Source organism: Callospermophilus lateralis, chromosome 3 (assembly GCF_048772815.1).
Source record: "Callospermophilus lateralis isolate mCalLat2 chromosome 3, mCalLat2.hap1, whole genome shotgun sequence".
NCBI lineage: Eukaryota > Metazoa > Chordata > Mammalia > Rodentia > Sciuridae > Callospermophilus > Callospermophilus lateralis.
The window spans coordinates 194,659,698-194,675,470 of NC_135307.1; the positions used below are offsets into that span (position 1 = coordinate 194,659,698).

General features: G+C 49.8%; 2 protein-coding genes across 3 annotated transcripts; both read left to right on the top strand.

Annotated features, from left to right (window-relative positions):
- Positions 1–497: 497 nt before the first annotated feature.
- LOC143394527 (WAP four-disulfide core domain protein 15A-like) lies at positions 498–1,482 on the top strand. 2 transcript variants are annotated; one of them, XM_076849223.2, is made up of 3 exons: positions 498–595; positions 706–867; positions 1,340–1,482. In XM_076849223.2, the coding sequence occupies exons 1-2, from the start codon at positions 517–519 to the stop codon at positions 864–866; spliced, it is 240 nt and encodes a 79-aa protein (XP_076705338.1). In that variant the 5' UTR covers positions 498–516; the 3' UTR covers position 867; positions 1,340–1,482. The 2 variants fall into 2 exon arrangements, with proteins under 2 accessions (XP_076705338.1, XP_076965177.1); XM_077109062.1 differs by lacking the exon at positions 1,340–1,482 and adding an exon at positions 1,233–1,329.
- Positions 1,483–9,715: 8,233 nt separating this feature from the next.
- LOC143394941 (WAP four-disulfide core domain protein 5-like) lies at positions 9,716–14,423 on the top strand. Its single transcript, XM_076849505.1, has 4 exons — positions 9,716–9,797; positions 13,662–13,802; positions 13,885–14,025; positions 14,419–14,423. Exons 1-4 carry the CDS (start codon positions 9,716–9,718, stop codon positions 14,421–14,423), a joined length of 369 nt encoding a protein of 122 aa, XP_076705620.1.
- Positions 14,424–15,773: the final 1,350 nt, after the last annotated feature.

Below are 15,773 nucleotides of genomic sequence, written 5' to 3' on the forward strand. Positions count from 1 at the left end.
GGAAGGAATTAAGGAATAAAACATTAATTATGCACCCACGAAGCACAATGAATTGGCGTTTTTTCTTAATCTCGGCAGCAGGCTGCTCACAGCCCATTATCTAGCTTTGTCCTTGGGATGATGTGGGGCGGGGTGGTGGAAAGTTGACCCATAAACACCTCAAACGCGCCGCACCCCACGTCTGAACAGGGTTGGAAGGGGCGGGCTTCAATCCTCCTGGATAGGCCGGGAGAGGAGTGGGCTTGGCCGGCCTGAGGCGTGGCCGGGAAGGGACAATTCCCCCGCTATTGCCTCAAATCTGCTGTTCAAAGCCCTTGGTTGCCTGAAGAGGGGACCGTCCCTGCGGGCTCCCTGCAGTTACACCCCGAGATTAGCTTACTGTCCTCCCGGGGGTGAGAAGACGCAGTCGCAGCACCCTGACCTCTTGCCCCGCGGTCACAGCACCCCCTGCCGGTGGCCCGCCGCCAGCGCAGACACTCCCCGGCCTGCCCGTGGCCGGCGCCTGCCTGTCGCGCCATGAAGCTGCGCAGCCTCTCCCTGCTCTCCGTGGCCGCCCTCCTTTGGCTCCGCGTGGCGCAGGCCAACATGAAGGAAGGTAAGGCGAGGCCGTCCCGGGGGTGTCCGGGGGGGGGGGCGTCTCCTCTGGGGCCTGTGCCTGGGAGCGACAGGTCGGTGTCCCCAGACTCACCCGGTGGCACTTTCCAGCAATTCAGCAGAAATCTGGGTACTGCCCCGAGTTCTTTCTCTCCTGCTCCTTCACGCTGCTTCCCCGGTGCCGGCGGGACGGAGGCTGCAACGGCCCCAAGAAGTGCTGCTTCTACCAGTGCCAGCAGCAGTGCATGCAGCCCTGGCCCACGCTGGACTGAGGTGAGTCCAGGACCGCCGTGCGCTAGGTGTCCGTCCTTCCGATCCGTCCTCCGATGGGACCCGGGAGCCCCAACAGACCCACCTCCGCAGAAAATGCTCCGTTCAGTTCGCAGAGTGGGCATCTGGTCTCCTCCGTGTGACGGGACACCTGGACCAGACGAGCCCTGCGCTCCCTCTAAGCTCCTCAGCCCTTATTGGATTTTTAGGCTGATTCTTTTCCATTGCCTTCCCTCCCCCGTTTAGAGTTTTGATATTGAAGCATTTTCCTCTTCACATTTAATCAGGGATCAGGAGGTCAGAGGGCCTTAGATGGGCATGTCTAGAGCCCCTCACAGCCGGCCCTCTTTCCTTTCCGCACATTTCAGCGCTCTACAGGGGAGGACCTGGCAGGATTCAGGCCACTGTGGACCTCCATGGAAAGCCACATCCCCAGGACGGCTTGCATCGCCCCATGTTTCTCCTCTCTCCCTAGGTGGAACCCCCTGTCTAACCACTCCTGAGAAGACAGTGGCCTACAGCCTCGGACTTGGATAACTAGTCTCCAATTCTCTGTGCTTCTTCCATGCCCTTCCTGTTATCAAAAGTTAAATGCTTATTAATATGAAAACAAAACAAAGAAATAAAAGCCCGTGTCTTTAGTCCATTCTCTGTTACTTGTATGAATGAGGCTCTGGGTTCCATCCCCAGCATGAGATCAGGAGCACGCCCCTAATCTGCTGGGCTCCAGGGAGGGCCTCATGGCAAGTGGCATCACTGGGGTGGGGGCACACGTAAGGGGCTACATGCAGAGCCATATGCAGGGAGTCGCTGGCTGCCTTAGAACAAGCCACTCTTGAGGGAGGTAGTGCGGCCCCACCAGGCCTGCACTGATTACTTCTAAAGGCGTTGCTCCCATCTAGTTGCCTTCCACCAGGCCCTACCTTTTAAGGGACCACCACCTCTCAATATCGCCACGCTGGAGACCAGGCTTCAGGAGACACACACACGAACTACATCCAAAGCATAGCAGAGTGTATATTTAAAGCTACATGAAAATCTATGGGGCTTCTGGATCTCCCTCCTTCTCTTCTTTACCCATCCCCAACCTTGTTGGGGAATCCCGTAGGATCTGTAAAAAGCATGCAGTTTCTATTTCACATTGGATTTTTATTAATTCTTGCACTGTTGTTTTTCTGATAGATTTCTCTTTATCACCTGACACTCAGATTCTCCCTAGTCAATCCAGAAACACCTTGGAATCAAATTTTCTGGGCTTGGATCTCATGAAGGGCAAGCACATTATCCTAGGGTTGAAGAACAGGCTGTTTTTGCTACTATTTTTCTGGTATTGGTATTGGTGGTCTTTCCACTTGATGATCAAGGACTAGGTTTGGAACTTCGGGTTGGAAATGGAGCAGGACATATCATAGTTTCTAGAGTATGTTAGGCCCTAACATTTAAGCATAATTAATTAGTGAAGATTCTCTGTGGTTCAGCTCAGCTGCCCTGACTTTTAACTTGGAATTGAGCCCCTAAGCTTCTTAGGAATAAAGTGCTTTTCACCTCAGATTTCCTCACTTTCTAACTCTCAGCCTCTGACTTCTTAAAGGATCTTAATGGTAGCAAAGGTCCGGGAAAGTGGTCTTCCAAAATTTTAGTGCCTGTAACAAACAAACAAATTTTGAAAAACTTCTTATCCCCTATCATGTTTTCAATTGCCATCTACTATTTTTATAATAATTTCATAATATCAAGGGATAACAATTTTAAATACATTACAAATATTGTCATTTACATAAAATGGGTATCTCCCCCCATCCTTCTCAGTATTGGGGATTTAACTCAGGGACACTTTATCACTAAGCTACACTTTCAGCCCTTTTCATGCTTTGAGAGAGGGTCTCGTAAAGTTGCTAAGGCTAACCTTGACTCTGGGATCCTCCTGCCTTAGCCACCCAAGCTGCTGGATTATAGGTGTGCATCACCATACCTGGCTCTTATTTTTGATTTTTTACTGTTTCTTGTGAAATCTAATTACCATCTTCATTTGATGGTAATTTTTTTTAAGTTCTTTCTTTGCCCACTTTTTGCCACTTCTCCCTCCTTTCTCGTCATTTCCTAAACTATTCAAACCAGAAGTGTAGGTAAAGGAGTTAGTTTGGGACCCCTAAAAAGAAATGTTCAGATATGATTCTAGAATCAAGAGTGTGTTAGGGAGGATATCTGAGAGGGAAAATGGAAGGAAGCCAAAGACCTCCAGGAGAACCGTCAGCCCACCATGCTGGACTCCCTGGGGGGCAGGGGGAGGAGATGAAGAAGAGTCATGAAGAAAAGATGTGGGGGGCCGGGTTGTGGCTCAGTGGTGGAGCGCTTGCCCAGCCTGAATGAGGCCTGACACCACATAAAAATAAAAACAAATAAAATAAAGGCGTCGTGCCCATCTACAACAACAACAAAAGAATTTTAAAAAGGAAAAGAAAAGGTGTCAGAAGGCCCAGTGTGAGCCAGATTGAGCAACAGTGTTTTGACTGAGGTCACCTATCAGAGGAGCCCCCTGTCCCAGGAGGTGGTGTGTCTTAGTGTCTGGCCACTCAGTCACTGGCTGGAGGTACCCTGCATGGCCTTGCTGAATACATGGGGAGGGTGCAGGGGACAGTAGCTGTGGTGTCTATTACTCACCTCCAAGCAGCGGGAGGTCTGGGCGGTACACCCAGACCTGTGCCCACCACTGTCCTCAGCCTCCGACCACACAGTTACCTCTCCAGCTATGGTGATGAAAGCTGCTAACCTCAGCCCTTTGAGTTCTTTTTGGAGGTCCAGGCTCTGGAATTTAGTAGATATATCTCCAAAGAGCTGTCTCAGCAGAAACTCTGCCAACGTGGACTTCAGGGTACAGAGGTGGGATGAAATGAAGGAAGACAGTCGCACTTCTGTGATTCTGCAGGCAGGAAGCCGCTGGTGGAGTTACTCAGCCGATAACATGCCTGGTTCTTGAGGAGAAGGGAGGGATGACCTAGGATGGGCAGAGGACAGCAGACCTGCCTCTGCCACCCGGGCCCACTGGCGCTGGCCCAGAGGTGTGGCCACCATCCCCATTGACTCAGAGAACATGCGGGAACATGGAAATGCGGGAATCATTCTGAAGCCTGAAATCCCAGTGGAATTTGCCCTGCTGAGTTCTGGGCGTCTCTGTGACAGATGAGTCCTTCTCTTCCTTCTGATTTACCACTTTTGCAATGTGAGCCTCTATACTATTCTTTTCCTGTCATTACATTTTGGAAATAGACAATTTGTCTACTTTCACAGGTTCACAGATGGAGAGGAATTCTGTTCAAGATTGACCATATCCAGAGAATCATACCTGATTTAGATGACATTCAATAATATTTTCTATTTAAATTTGATTATGAAATGGGTTGAGTTGGGGAGATGTTGGAGTATTTTATATGCCAGAAGGAAATAAAGCTATGGAGATTGGAGGGTGAAATTATAAATTAAGTTGGGTTGCCCCACACAAAAAAGAGATAATTATTGAAGTAATTAGTAAAGAAAGAGCTAGATTTAGCTACTGTGCAAGGTGTACATATTTCAAAACATAATGTCGAACACAACAAAAATATATAATTTTTATTTGCCAATTTCAGGAGAGCGCACTACCGCTTGAGCCACATCCCCAGCCCCAGGTGCTATCTCTTGAATTCATTGATTCTATTACTTTTTATACCCTTTTTATTTGCCAAAAACTACCACCATAAACAAAACACAACACACACAAAAAATAAGCATTGACAAAATCCAAAATCTTCTCATGATAAGAACACTCCACCAACTAGGAATGCACAGAAATGTCCTCAAGTTGATATTGGGCATTTATTTATTTTTAAATCAAAACTAATACTATACCCGATACTGAAAGACCAAACCTTTCCCTTAAAATCAGGAACAAAACAAGCGTGCCATTATCAGCACCACTACATTGCACTTGAGCTTCTAGCCAGAGAAACTAGGCAAGAAAAACTAGTAACAGGCATTCAACTTGGAAACTCTCCTGAGCAGGCTCAGGCCTTTCCAATTTGAATGCCGTCATTTGTTTTCCTGACTAGTGTAGATAAAGGTATTAGGGAAAGTCCTGGGGGACAATGAAGAATCCTGACTAAAGATTCCCAGCCTTATTATGAAAACTGATCTCAGTGACTTGAGTCTGTGGGGGATCCAGGTGGTCTTCCTTTTACCTCAGGGACACCAGTTGTGATTTGAAAGTGACAAGACTCACCCTTCCTCTTGTTTTCCCTAATAAAATCCAAGGCGGTTAGGTTATAACCAGTTTCTTCAACCAGGACATAAGAAGGATGCACTCAGGATGAGGGTGAATTATTTGTCCTGTTAGACAGAGAGACGGGTCTAAAAGCTTTTTCATTGTGTAAGGAATCTATATTCTCTATCTGTGTGTGGCTGTAATTTCCAGTTTTTGTTGATTTTTTTTTTTTTTTTTTATTGTATGATTGTTTTTTTTCCTACAAAAGTGTTTTCCCCAAAGGAAACCTGGTCTAGATGTCCTTTCTCCAGTGTCCAGCCCTCCACAGGTGCTGGCTCTCCGCCTCTGAGGTGCTCCTTCTCATCCTAGGGGGTGAGCCCTCCTGGGGACAGGAGCCCTCAGGAGAGAGGTCTCAGAGAGCTGCCTTGCCCTTCCCCCACGTGAGAACACAGCCAGAAGTCACAGAGACCAAGCCCTCCCCAGACATGAATCTGCTGGCACCTTGATCTTGGACTTCCCAGACTCCAGACCTGTATTTGTTGTTTATAAACCACCTGGTCTGTGGTGATTTGTTATAGTTGCCAGAATAGACTAAGACAACTTAATAGTAAAGAATTCCTATTCAACATTCTCAAAAAATATATAATATGCCTACTAACGAACATAACTAGACACATACAGAAATTTCCTGGAAAAAAAAAAAAACTGTAAAACTCTGCTGACATTCAGCCTATTTAAGTGGATGAATAGGCTGAAATTTTTCATGATAAAATGGTTTTTAAAAGGTATGCTCTTCCCAAACAGGAAACCTCTATGAGATAAAGATGTGTATCCTGTTTTTTTCTCACTTGCAGAAGGTAGAGAGAATAAGGATTTTAAAGGGGGTGGGGAATCTCATGAAAATAGAAGGGAGAACTGTGAATTGAGAGGGAGGGAGGCGGATAGGAAAGGGGAAGTACTGGGAATTAAAATGGAGCAAATTATGTTATATGCTCCACTATTATGTATGGCAATAAGGCACTAATAAAAATGTAAAAAAAAAGGATGTCTATTTGGTCAAAATAATTTATATATGAAGTATAATGTAATTAGAATCAAAACCTGTTGGATATTGCAACCCCTAATTAAATAATTGATTTAGGTAATTATCCACAGTTTCCAAATATTTGCAGGGAGCTACATCATCATGCCATGGTGTATTTGCTCTTCCTAGATGGGTAGACACAGGTTTATAACGAGGGGATTAGAGGACAACTACTAAAATACCTTCACTTGTCTTCAAAACACTACCAATGGGTCCAGTCGGCGTCTGCTCCTCCTGAGGGGGAGGAGGCCCACAGCACCCAGCACCCGGGAGGATTCTTGCCCAGTCAGCGTGACCTCATAAGCTTCTAGAGCCTCACATTGGTCAACAGAAATACCAAAGACAGGGAAGTTGAAAGACTCAGGAGGAAGCAACGTGGGACGTTCTAAGGGACCATTCATCTGTGTCATGAAACACCTCCGTGGTCCACGGGAAGAAGAGGGAGGGAGGGAGGGCAGAAGCCAGCAGGAGGAACTCTTCCCGATGACAAGGGGGTCAGGACATCAGAGCAGTGCGACGTGTGTACACAGCCAGGGGTGGATGCTGATGCCAACGACTGCGCCAAGTCACTTTCAGGACAATAAGGAAACAGCAGAGCATTAGATGTTAAGAACTGCTGTTTGTTTTGTTGGGTGTGAGAATGATGTTGTGGTTATGCAAGAGAATGCCCTTCTTCTTGGCCATCCACGCTAAAGTCTTTATGGCTAAAATATACGATGCATTGGATTTACTTTAAAGTATTTCAGCCAAAAAAGGAGGCATTACAAAATGTTCATTATTCAATCTGGGTGATGAGCATGTTGTATAGAGTTACTGTTCCTTTGTGCATTTTTTGAAATATTTTGTGATACATTTTTTTTATGATAAAAAAACAGTGGACTTATTTTTGGAACTTCACAAAATGATCATCAGGTTCATAAGGGAGAATGAAGTACTGGTGATGTGAAACCTGACAACGCAGGCTAGTGACCAGTGATGGACACCTCGTGTCACTAAAACACACTGCGGGGGGCGGGGGGCAGCAGTAATGGGGAACAAGAATACACAGTCAAAGGGAAAGAACCAAAACCCAGCAACGGCCCCTTGACATATAAGAGTTTTTGATAAAGGTCTGATTTCTAATCAATGGCGAACGTTTGAATTATTTACTAAAGGCTAATGGTACAATTGCTTAATAACTTAGGAAAAAAGCATTTTCTCTTTCACATGCTCTGCAGTAATAAATCTCAGATGGATTCAGAATTAATAGGTTTTCCAAACATCACAAAACAAAATAAATATACTTATTGGATATCAGAGTTAAAAAGGCTTTTTAGCATAAAAAATAGAGAGAGAAAATATATATGGAAATACTGATTTGACTATCCCCAAATTTAAAAATTTGGTACCAAAAAAAAAAAAAAAAGAAAAAGAAAAGAAAAGAAAGAAGTATTTGCAATAGGGGATTACATGAAAAATTTATCAAGACACCTCATTTAATCCTCAGAACTATCCTTCAAAAAATATTGTTATGTCTGTCTCTATTTTATAGAATAATAAGCTGAGGTTTGAAAAAAGTCACGCAGGTAAGAGATTGGTGGCACTAAGATTTAAAACCACCTCAGCATACATCCAACATTCTGACCAACACCACCAAACCCGCCACTCATGTATGACAGACAAGCAATCGCATTCTTAAACATCATGTTTAGAGACTTGAAAATGTTTACAAAACCATCTTCATCAAAAAAGCATTTCTTCAATGAACATGTTGTTTATAATCAGAAAAAAAAAAAAAAAAAACATGTCCATAAGTGTTTTTCTCCAAAATAAGGATGCCAAGGAGATGCCAGATTCTTCCAAAAGTAACCTCAGGTCATAGAAGGCAGAGCCCCCCTTCTTCTGAGAGCTAGGAAGACAGCGTGAGGAATTCAAATTAAGTCCAAGGAAGAACTTCCTGTCTGGCTGCTAAGCCCTGGAATGTCGCCTTCCTCTCAGGGCCAGCTGAAGTATCTCCCTGCTTTCAACACCCAGATGCTGGGGATGACAGAGCGGAAGTCCCAGCTTAGTCCCAGGAATTAGGTGTGTCTTTGAGGCAGTTCTTTCTCGTCTCTGGCTCGCAGTTTCCTCATCTTTCACATGGGAGGGCCGGGAGGAGGGATCTGAGCTCCCACGGAGCTGGTGGATCCACTAGTCAATGGAGTTTCTGTTTGGGGTCCTGTGGGATGCCAACCTCAGCCTCTTCTCTTCCACCAAATGCAGGAGCCGTTCTCAGGGGCTACATGGACCGAGATTTCACCCTGATGAAAACTAGGCTGGGGTTCCTGAGTGAAATGACATCTGCTCTGGCCTATGACTACAGCCAAAATGAAGCCTTGCTTCATCTGTCCCCTCTGCCACGCCAGCCCAGGCAGAGGGCAGTTCTACCAGACATCGCTGCAAGTGATCTCACAAAGGTGGGGTGGCCTCTCTCCCCACAGGGACCCAAAAGGGGAGACTGAGGCTGGCCTCCTTCACCTGCCAGCCTGGGCCAGCTTCTCTGGCAGGAAGCTCCGACCCCAACCCTAATGCTGTCTCCCTTCCTAGGAATCCAGAATGAGCAAAGCCCCCGGGCCAGGCAGAACTAACTTCTGTCCCTGCCCAAGACGTTGCTGGAACTCAGACTGTGGAGAGCCAGGAAAGTGGGGGCCTGACTCACGCTTCACCTTGAATACTCTCGGCCAAATTCAGAAACTGTAAAAGTAAAAACAACTTTATTTGGGGTCTTAGGAATTGCAAGTCGGCAGACCTGAGTTGAGAGCTGTTCGTCAGAGGCACAGGTTCAGAGAGCTGACGTCAATGTTCTGAGGAAGGCAGGGAGTTGGGGACGGAATGGGCAGGCCGTGCTCCTGTGTTACAAAGTGGTGAAGCCCCTTTGTAGAAAACTTCTATTAAATGCTAAGAAACAAGGGGGGCTCCATGACCAAAGAAGGTAACAAAAGGATGTATATACTTGGTAACAATGTCCATCAAGCAAGAGTCTGGATCTTTTGCTGTGCATCTTGAGTCTCTGGGCACAATGTTATCACCTGGTCTTTCCCAATATATACTCCAGATGTCTGAGGTCACAGGGTGGAGGTGACCAGCTCTCACAGCTCCAGGTGGCAGCTTGAGACCTGCATAAGTTCCGCTGCCTCCCAAGTCCATTCTCTCAACATTGCTTCCATCGCCATTTCCCTTTTATTTCACAACACAGGTAGGATCAGCTGCAGCTCAGAGAGGGATCCCGAGACTTGCCATGACCACAGCCAAGTCAGGGATACAGGCAGGACTGGGTCCAGGTCCCCCCACCCGTAGGATCCGGGCCACCCTGCCTTTAGTTCTTGCACAAGCACCCCTGGCCCTGGGCCCTGGGCAGAGGGTGGAGCCAGGGTGAGGGAGACCCATGTGACATCATCCACCCCCATGTGACATCATCCTCCCTTGACTCAGCTGCTTTGGCCTCCCGGGGTTGCAGGTGCTAATTTGGGAGCCACTGGGCCCTGACCTTATTGGATGCCAGCAGCAGAAACATGGGGCTCTGGGGCTTCCTGCTGGTGACTCTCCTGGCTCTGGGGATTCAGCTGCCTGCTGCCTCTGGCTGGAAGAAGGGAGGTGAGGTGGTTAGATCCCTATTCTCTAGGTCCTGGGTGGTTTCTGCCCCTCTGGGAGAGTAAGGCTTGGTTTTGGGGAGGGCAGGCGATGCGGTGTGTGTGTGTGTGTGTGTGTGTGTGTGTGTGTGTGTGTGTGTCTACACCCTGCTTAGTGGTTCTGGGAGGCTGTGTTTCCATTTGTGCAGTTTTGGCGCGTGTCTGTGTATCTCGGCTGGTTTCTTGGTGCTTGTTGGTGCCATCTACGCATCTGAGGATGTACCACAGCACGCCCAAGTCCGCGCGTGTTCACTGTAGAACAACTGCATCGTGTGTGTCTGAGCTTGGGTACCTCTTTGGGGAGGGAACCTTCCAAGTCTGCCACTCCGCAAGTCTTTTCTGCACCCCCTCCCAGCTCCATTTGTAGAAGGGCTTGAGAGTTAAATAGGGAACGTGGCTTGTGGGATCTGGGATATGTTGGGAGGAAGCTCTGTCGCTGCCTCTCTTCTCCCTCCTGCACCTCCCATGCCCACTGGCACCCCCAGATGAGGCTGGGGCTGGGGCTGCCTGTTGACAGGGGAGGGAGGTGAGGGTGCTGGAGCGGCTGGACTGGTGCCTCCTGATCTGGGTGAGGCACTGCTCCCTTCTAGTGGAATATAGGTGACCTACATTCACCTGGGCAGCCCTGGCCCTGCCTTGGGGAAAGGGGTCAGTAATGAGGACAGGTCCCCTCCTGCAGGGGCTCTGGGAACAATTGCCTGCATCCACTCTGCTCTCTTTAGCCTAGATTATGCCTTCCTTGGAGGCACAGGTCCCTGCCAGGAGAGGGAGCTGATGTGGGGAGGAGGGTGCTCAGAGTCCTTGGGTCGAGGAAGGAAGGAGGCTGGTGGGCCAAGGCCAGTCCGTCCACTGTGGTTCATGGCCGTCACCACACACCTCCTCTGCAGTGTGTGAGGTGGCACTATATTGATTCCCATTTTGCAGATGAGGAAACCAAAGCACAGTGGGAAACCGCTTGCCCAAGGTCCAAGACTCTTTGTATCAAAGGTGACATCTGAGTGAGTTCGTGGAAGTCAGAAAGGCTCACCTGCTGACTCCTGTGAAACGGGCTTGTGCCTCTCTCTCAGGAGCACATGGTGCCTTAAAGAGGGTCAGGTACACAGTAGGAGCAGCATAACTGGGTGATTTGGAGGAGGGGCTGGGGGTACCAGGAGGACATGTCCTGATACCTCACCAAGCTGCTAAGAGTGGGAGCTGGCACCAGCAGAGCCCAGGCCAGCTCCGGGCCTCTGGGCGTGGCCATGTGTGATGCGCATGTCTCCCCAGTTCACCGCATCTCGTCCTTCCCTGGCTCCTCTCCAGGAGACCTCTGCCCCACTCTCAGTGGACTTCAGGGAAGGTGGCAGGGGTCAGGGAGGGGAACCTCAGCTTGACATCTGTGGAAGACTGGCTGCCTCTGCTTAGGGGAGTCCCTGGCCCTCACTCAACTGTCTGGATGTCTCTGATCCAAAAGCTGGGCGCTCTCCCCAGTGGACAGTAAATGCCTAGTTAAGTGTTTTTAGTGGTTATGTGGTGCTGGGAACATCTGGGCCTATAGTTCCATACGTGTGATCGTGAATAGATGTCTGTGGGTGTATATGTCACTGTGCTCGCATACATGCATGTGCTGTATATTTACATGCATAACTGTGCATTATGAGTCTTTATATATATTCATGTGTGTAGACATATATGTGATGGTATGTTTGTAAATCTGACTCTGTGTATGTCCCATTTCAAAAGTACATGTGTGACTGCCTGCATTTATATATGTGTGTGTATTAATATTAAACTATCTTGTGCATGTCTGAATGTGTGTGTGCATGTGTTAGGTTGAACCACATAATTTGCTATTTCTGTAGATCAAAAAAAAGTTGAGTATCCACAATCCCAGATGGCTAAGCCTATGGCGAATTGTATATATAAATCTAAGTGCTTGCACACTGGGCTGTGTATCTACCCGAGTGTGTGAACACATCTGTTGACCTGTGTGCTGCTGGCTGAGTCTATGCACCCATAGTGGACGCATCTGGATGACCACCTGCATCATCATGTTGTTGTTCAGAGTGAGCATGTGTGAACGGGAAGGTTGGGAAGGCAGAGCCTCTGTGGCCGCCCAGAACTGCCACCTGTCTTTGTGCCCTCCAGAATTTAATGCCCAGCTCATACGGTGGCTGTCAGCACCAACCCCCACTTGAGATGCCAGCTCTCAGCCCCCTCCCTATCAGTCTGTTCCTACACCCCACCCTGGCCCCCCTCAGAAGCTCTGCGGCCTCTGTCCCCTGACCTACCTGCCCGCTCCCCACTCCTGCTTTCCTGCTCTGAGTTCCCTTTGGCCTGAGCACCTCCAGCCTGGGCTTGTGAGTTAAGGCTGAGCCCTGGCACCTCAGACAGTCTCCAGGGCCCCTTGGGTTCCCCTCTCCCCCTGCCCGCCCCCAAGAGAAGCTAATCAGAGTAGGGACTCCTTCCCAGGCTCAGCCACCCTTTCTCCAGCAGGGGGCAGCAATTCGATTTAAACGAACTCAGTCTAAGGAGGCATGAAGCTGATTTTGAGCACTCACTGTGTGAGAGGCTACCTACTATGTGCGGCCAACACCCAGGCAGGTCAGAGGGGGAAGGGTGACCCAGGTGACAGAGCCTTGAATCCAGTGCTGTGGGAGCTCCAGAACCTTTTCTCTGATGCTCGATTGGGTTGAAGACCTGGGTCCAGCCCCATCCCTAGGGCTCAAAAGCATCCAGAGCAGGTCCCAGAGATCAGAGGGAACTGGGCCGCAGGAGTCCTGGCCCAGGACTGTGTGGGTCTGGACCAGTCACTGTCCCTTTCAGACCTTGATTTCCTCTACCCAGTGGAGGAAGGTACTGATCTCCAGCCTTCTGTGAAACCTGGAAATAGCCAGAAATGTCCCAGAAGAGGGGTTAGGTAACCTCCAGGACCCAACATCCCACAGCCGCCTGGGGGGGGCACCTCCAAGACACTTAATACCTCTGGACCCTGAAGCCACCCACCTGCCACAGCCACAAGCACGCAGTGCAGATGTGGCCAGTGCTGGCTATGTGACAATGCAGCCGGCTGGCAACAGCCAATGTGCGTGACACCGGGTTCCCTTCAAGTCCTTTCTTTCAGACAGTCACTGAGCCCCTAGTGTTGTGCACCAAATGCTGTGCCAGAGCTCACAGGGAGCACAGCAGAGCAGGCAGGTGACAAGTCCTACTGCCTCCAGCTGACGAGAGGCACAGAGTCCAGCTGGGGCTGGAGAGGCAAGGTCTTCTGAGGACGAAGTGTTTCAGAGATTAGTGAGTTGACCAGGTGCACTGAGTGGAGGGGGACAGCACCAGGCAAAGGTGCAGCCACAGCAAGAGCTCTGCAGACAGAAGGAGCCTGGAGCCCATCAGGGGCCACTGAGTGGCAGAGCAACCTGGGAGGCCGAGGCAGGAGGATTGAAAGTTTGAGGTCAGCCTCAGCAACATAGCAAGACCATCTCAAAACAAAAAGGGGTGGGGATGAGGCTCAGAGGTAAAGTATCTCTGGTTCAATCCCCAGTACTATCCCCAGCCCCCGGGGGAAAAAAAAAAGTGGTAGAGGATGAGGCCAGGGAGAAGAGAGGCTAGCTTAGCCGTAACTTTATTGGACACAGTGGAGACTTTTAACTTTCTTATTTTCCCTATTGTTTATGCTGCCTGGATCTCCAATCAGCCCTGGGAGAAATATAGTGATTAAAAATAAATAAATAAACTTCTCAAAGGACGGGCAAGGAGTAGGGGACACCGAGTTCAGATGTGATTTCCAGGTCAGCACCTGGTGCATAACCTGAGCTGCCTTCAGCTGCAACATGTGGGTGTTCTCTTACAGAGAAGTGGGGGAGCTGCCCGCCAGATGATGGGCCCTGCCTCCTGTCAGTGCCCGATCAGTGCACAGGTGACAGCCAGTGTCCTTCCACCAAGAAGTGCTGCTACCGAGCTTGCTTCCGCCAGTGTGTCCCTAGGGTCTCAGGTTAGTGGCCCCTCTGCCTTGCTGAGCACCAACCCCCAGCCCCAGGTGGGCACCTCAGGCTCACCCGGCCCCTGTGTTGCAGTGAAGCTGGGGAGCTGCCCCGAGGACCGGCTGCACTGCCTCAGCCCCACCAGGCACATGTGCAGCCAAGACTCCGACTGCATGGGCAGGAAGCGGTGCTGCCGCACAGCCTGTGGCCGCGACTGCAGAGACCCCGTCAGAGGTGCGGCTCCTGGGGACCTGAGGCAGGGCCTTCCCTCTGCCAGCCCAGCTCCGAGGTTTCCTTCCAGTTCAGCAAGTTAAACTGGAGACCTCCCCAGAAGCCAGGGCCTCTGCGGCCAGAACTGGGGGAGTGGATGGGGCAGGAGGAGCCCTGTTAGTATAGCAGAGGAACTGGGGACCCTGGGTTCTCTTCCTGAACTTGCCACTTCACATGGACCACATCCTGAAATGGCTCTGAACTCCAGTTTGGCCTTTGGAAGGGGACCAGGGGGCGGGGGTCCTGCCTTAGTAGCAACCAGGGCTGGGCTGGTGGGGTCCGGATGTGGGGACAGAACCTAGTGCTCAGAGCTCTGTAATGGACATTGCGGGTTATCCCTTCTTCCTCTCTCCTCAGGCTGATTCTGGCTGAAGACCTACAGTTCTGCAACTCAGGTGGGGTTCCCGGGGACGCTGGCACCCACAGCAACATCTCTCCTAGAGGCAGTTTCAATCTTCTGATTAACTGACCTGCTGTCACCGCCCTGCAACCCGTGGCCTCTGGTTTGTCCTCCTGGATGCCAAGGTCCACAGCCTAAGTTCGCAAGCACTCCTCTTCGTCTCCCTAGCACCCGCAGCCACTGCCACACTGAGCTTCCTCGCTTCTGAGTCCCAATCCTCACGTCTCTGTACGTTCTGTTTCCTCCACCAAAACGCCCAACTCAGGCAGGCCTGAGCCCACCTGCAGCCTCCAGATGAAGTCCTCGCAGGGTTTTCCAAACGTTGGTCCGTTCATATATCTTTTCCCAATTTTTGCCACACCTGCCAACCAGCACGGCGACGTCTCACATGCTGCCTCTACTGAGGACCTCATGTCTTCTTTAAATGACCCACTTTAAACTGATTTCAAAAGAAAACCCGATATCACTGCTATAAATGAGATGCGCAAGATCACTGGCCACAAATAGAATGTAACTGTGAAAACAAATACAATGAAAATAGTTCAGGTCCATTAAATTAAATCATGTCCAATAAGTCAGATTATTAAACTCGAGCTAGATATGGCCACCCGCCAAGACTGAACCGGAAGCCTGCTCCCTGTCTCTGTTTTAATAAATGGAGATCAGCAAGGGTTAAAGAGATGCCAAAGACGCAGAGCTCGAACTGAGACAGCTCCCTGGTGTAATCAGGATCGAAAGAGCAGCAGGGTCTCACTCCAAGCCCATGTTGTGCAGTGTGGCGTCCAAGTGCTCATTAAGATCATTGTGGATTGCCCCACGTTCAGGGGAGTGTCGCCGGAGCAGCTGGGACGCCAGCTTTATGGTGGCTCTGTCCTCAACCCTGGGCTGGGCTTCCCTGGGGCAGGTCTGTGGTCAGGGCCTGCTGAGGGTTTCTTGTAGGGAGAAGGTCAGTGAGGGGATGTCAAGAACATCCCTGAACCAGACAGTTGGCTTCTGACTGTCTCCTCCCCAGGACTTGCCTTGGGAAGGGACAGAGGCAGGCACACTCTCCTGCTGTCTCTGCTGGGCCTCCTCTGCATCCCGCTGGGCTCAGGAGTTGGCTGGTCAGCTTGAGGTGACCCTGGGAACCCTGGGTCTTCTTCCCCTGTTATCTTGACCTTGAGGTGGAGTCGAGGTTGAGTCCAGGTGAGCGTCCACCACTCTGGGCTTCTGTTGGTGCTGCTGGAAGGCAGAGAGAACTGCCCTTCCTCAGTGCCACCGTCCTTCTCCAGTGCCTGAATTAGTGACTCAAGGCTGCAAATGCTAATTCTAT

Excerpts from the sequence above, each read along its gene's own strand:
- LOC143394527 (XM_076849223.2), top strand. The coding sequence starts at position 517 with ATGAAGCTGCGCAGCCTCTCCCTGCTCTCCGTGGCCGCCCTCCTTTGG. Across the intron at positions 596-705 it reads GCAGGCCAACATGAAGGAAG|CAATTCAGCAGAAATCTGGG; the intron begins GTAAGGCGAGGC and ends GGCACTTTCCAG.
- LOC143394941 (XM_076849505.1), top strand. The coding sequence starts at position 9,716 with ATGGGGCTCTGGGGCTTCCTGCTGGTGACTCTCCTGGCTCTGGGGATT. Across the intron at positions 9,798-13,661 it reads CTCTGGCTGGAAGAAGGGAG|AGAAGTGGGGGAGCTGCCCG; the intron begins GTGAGGTGGTTA and ends GTTCTCTTACAG. Across the intron at positions 13,803-13,884 it reads GTGTGTCCCTAGGGTCTCAG|TGAAGCTGGGGAGCTGCCCC; the intron begins GTTAGTGGCCCC and ends CCTGTGTTGCAG.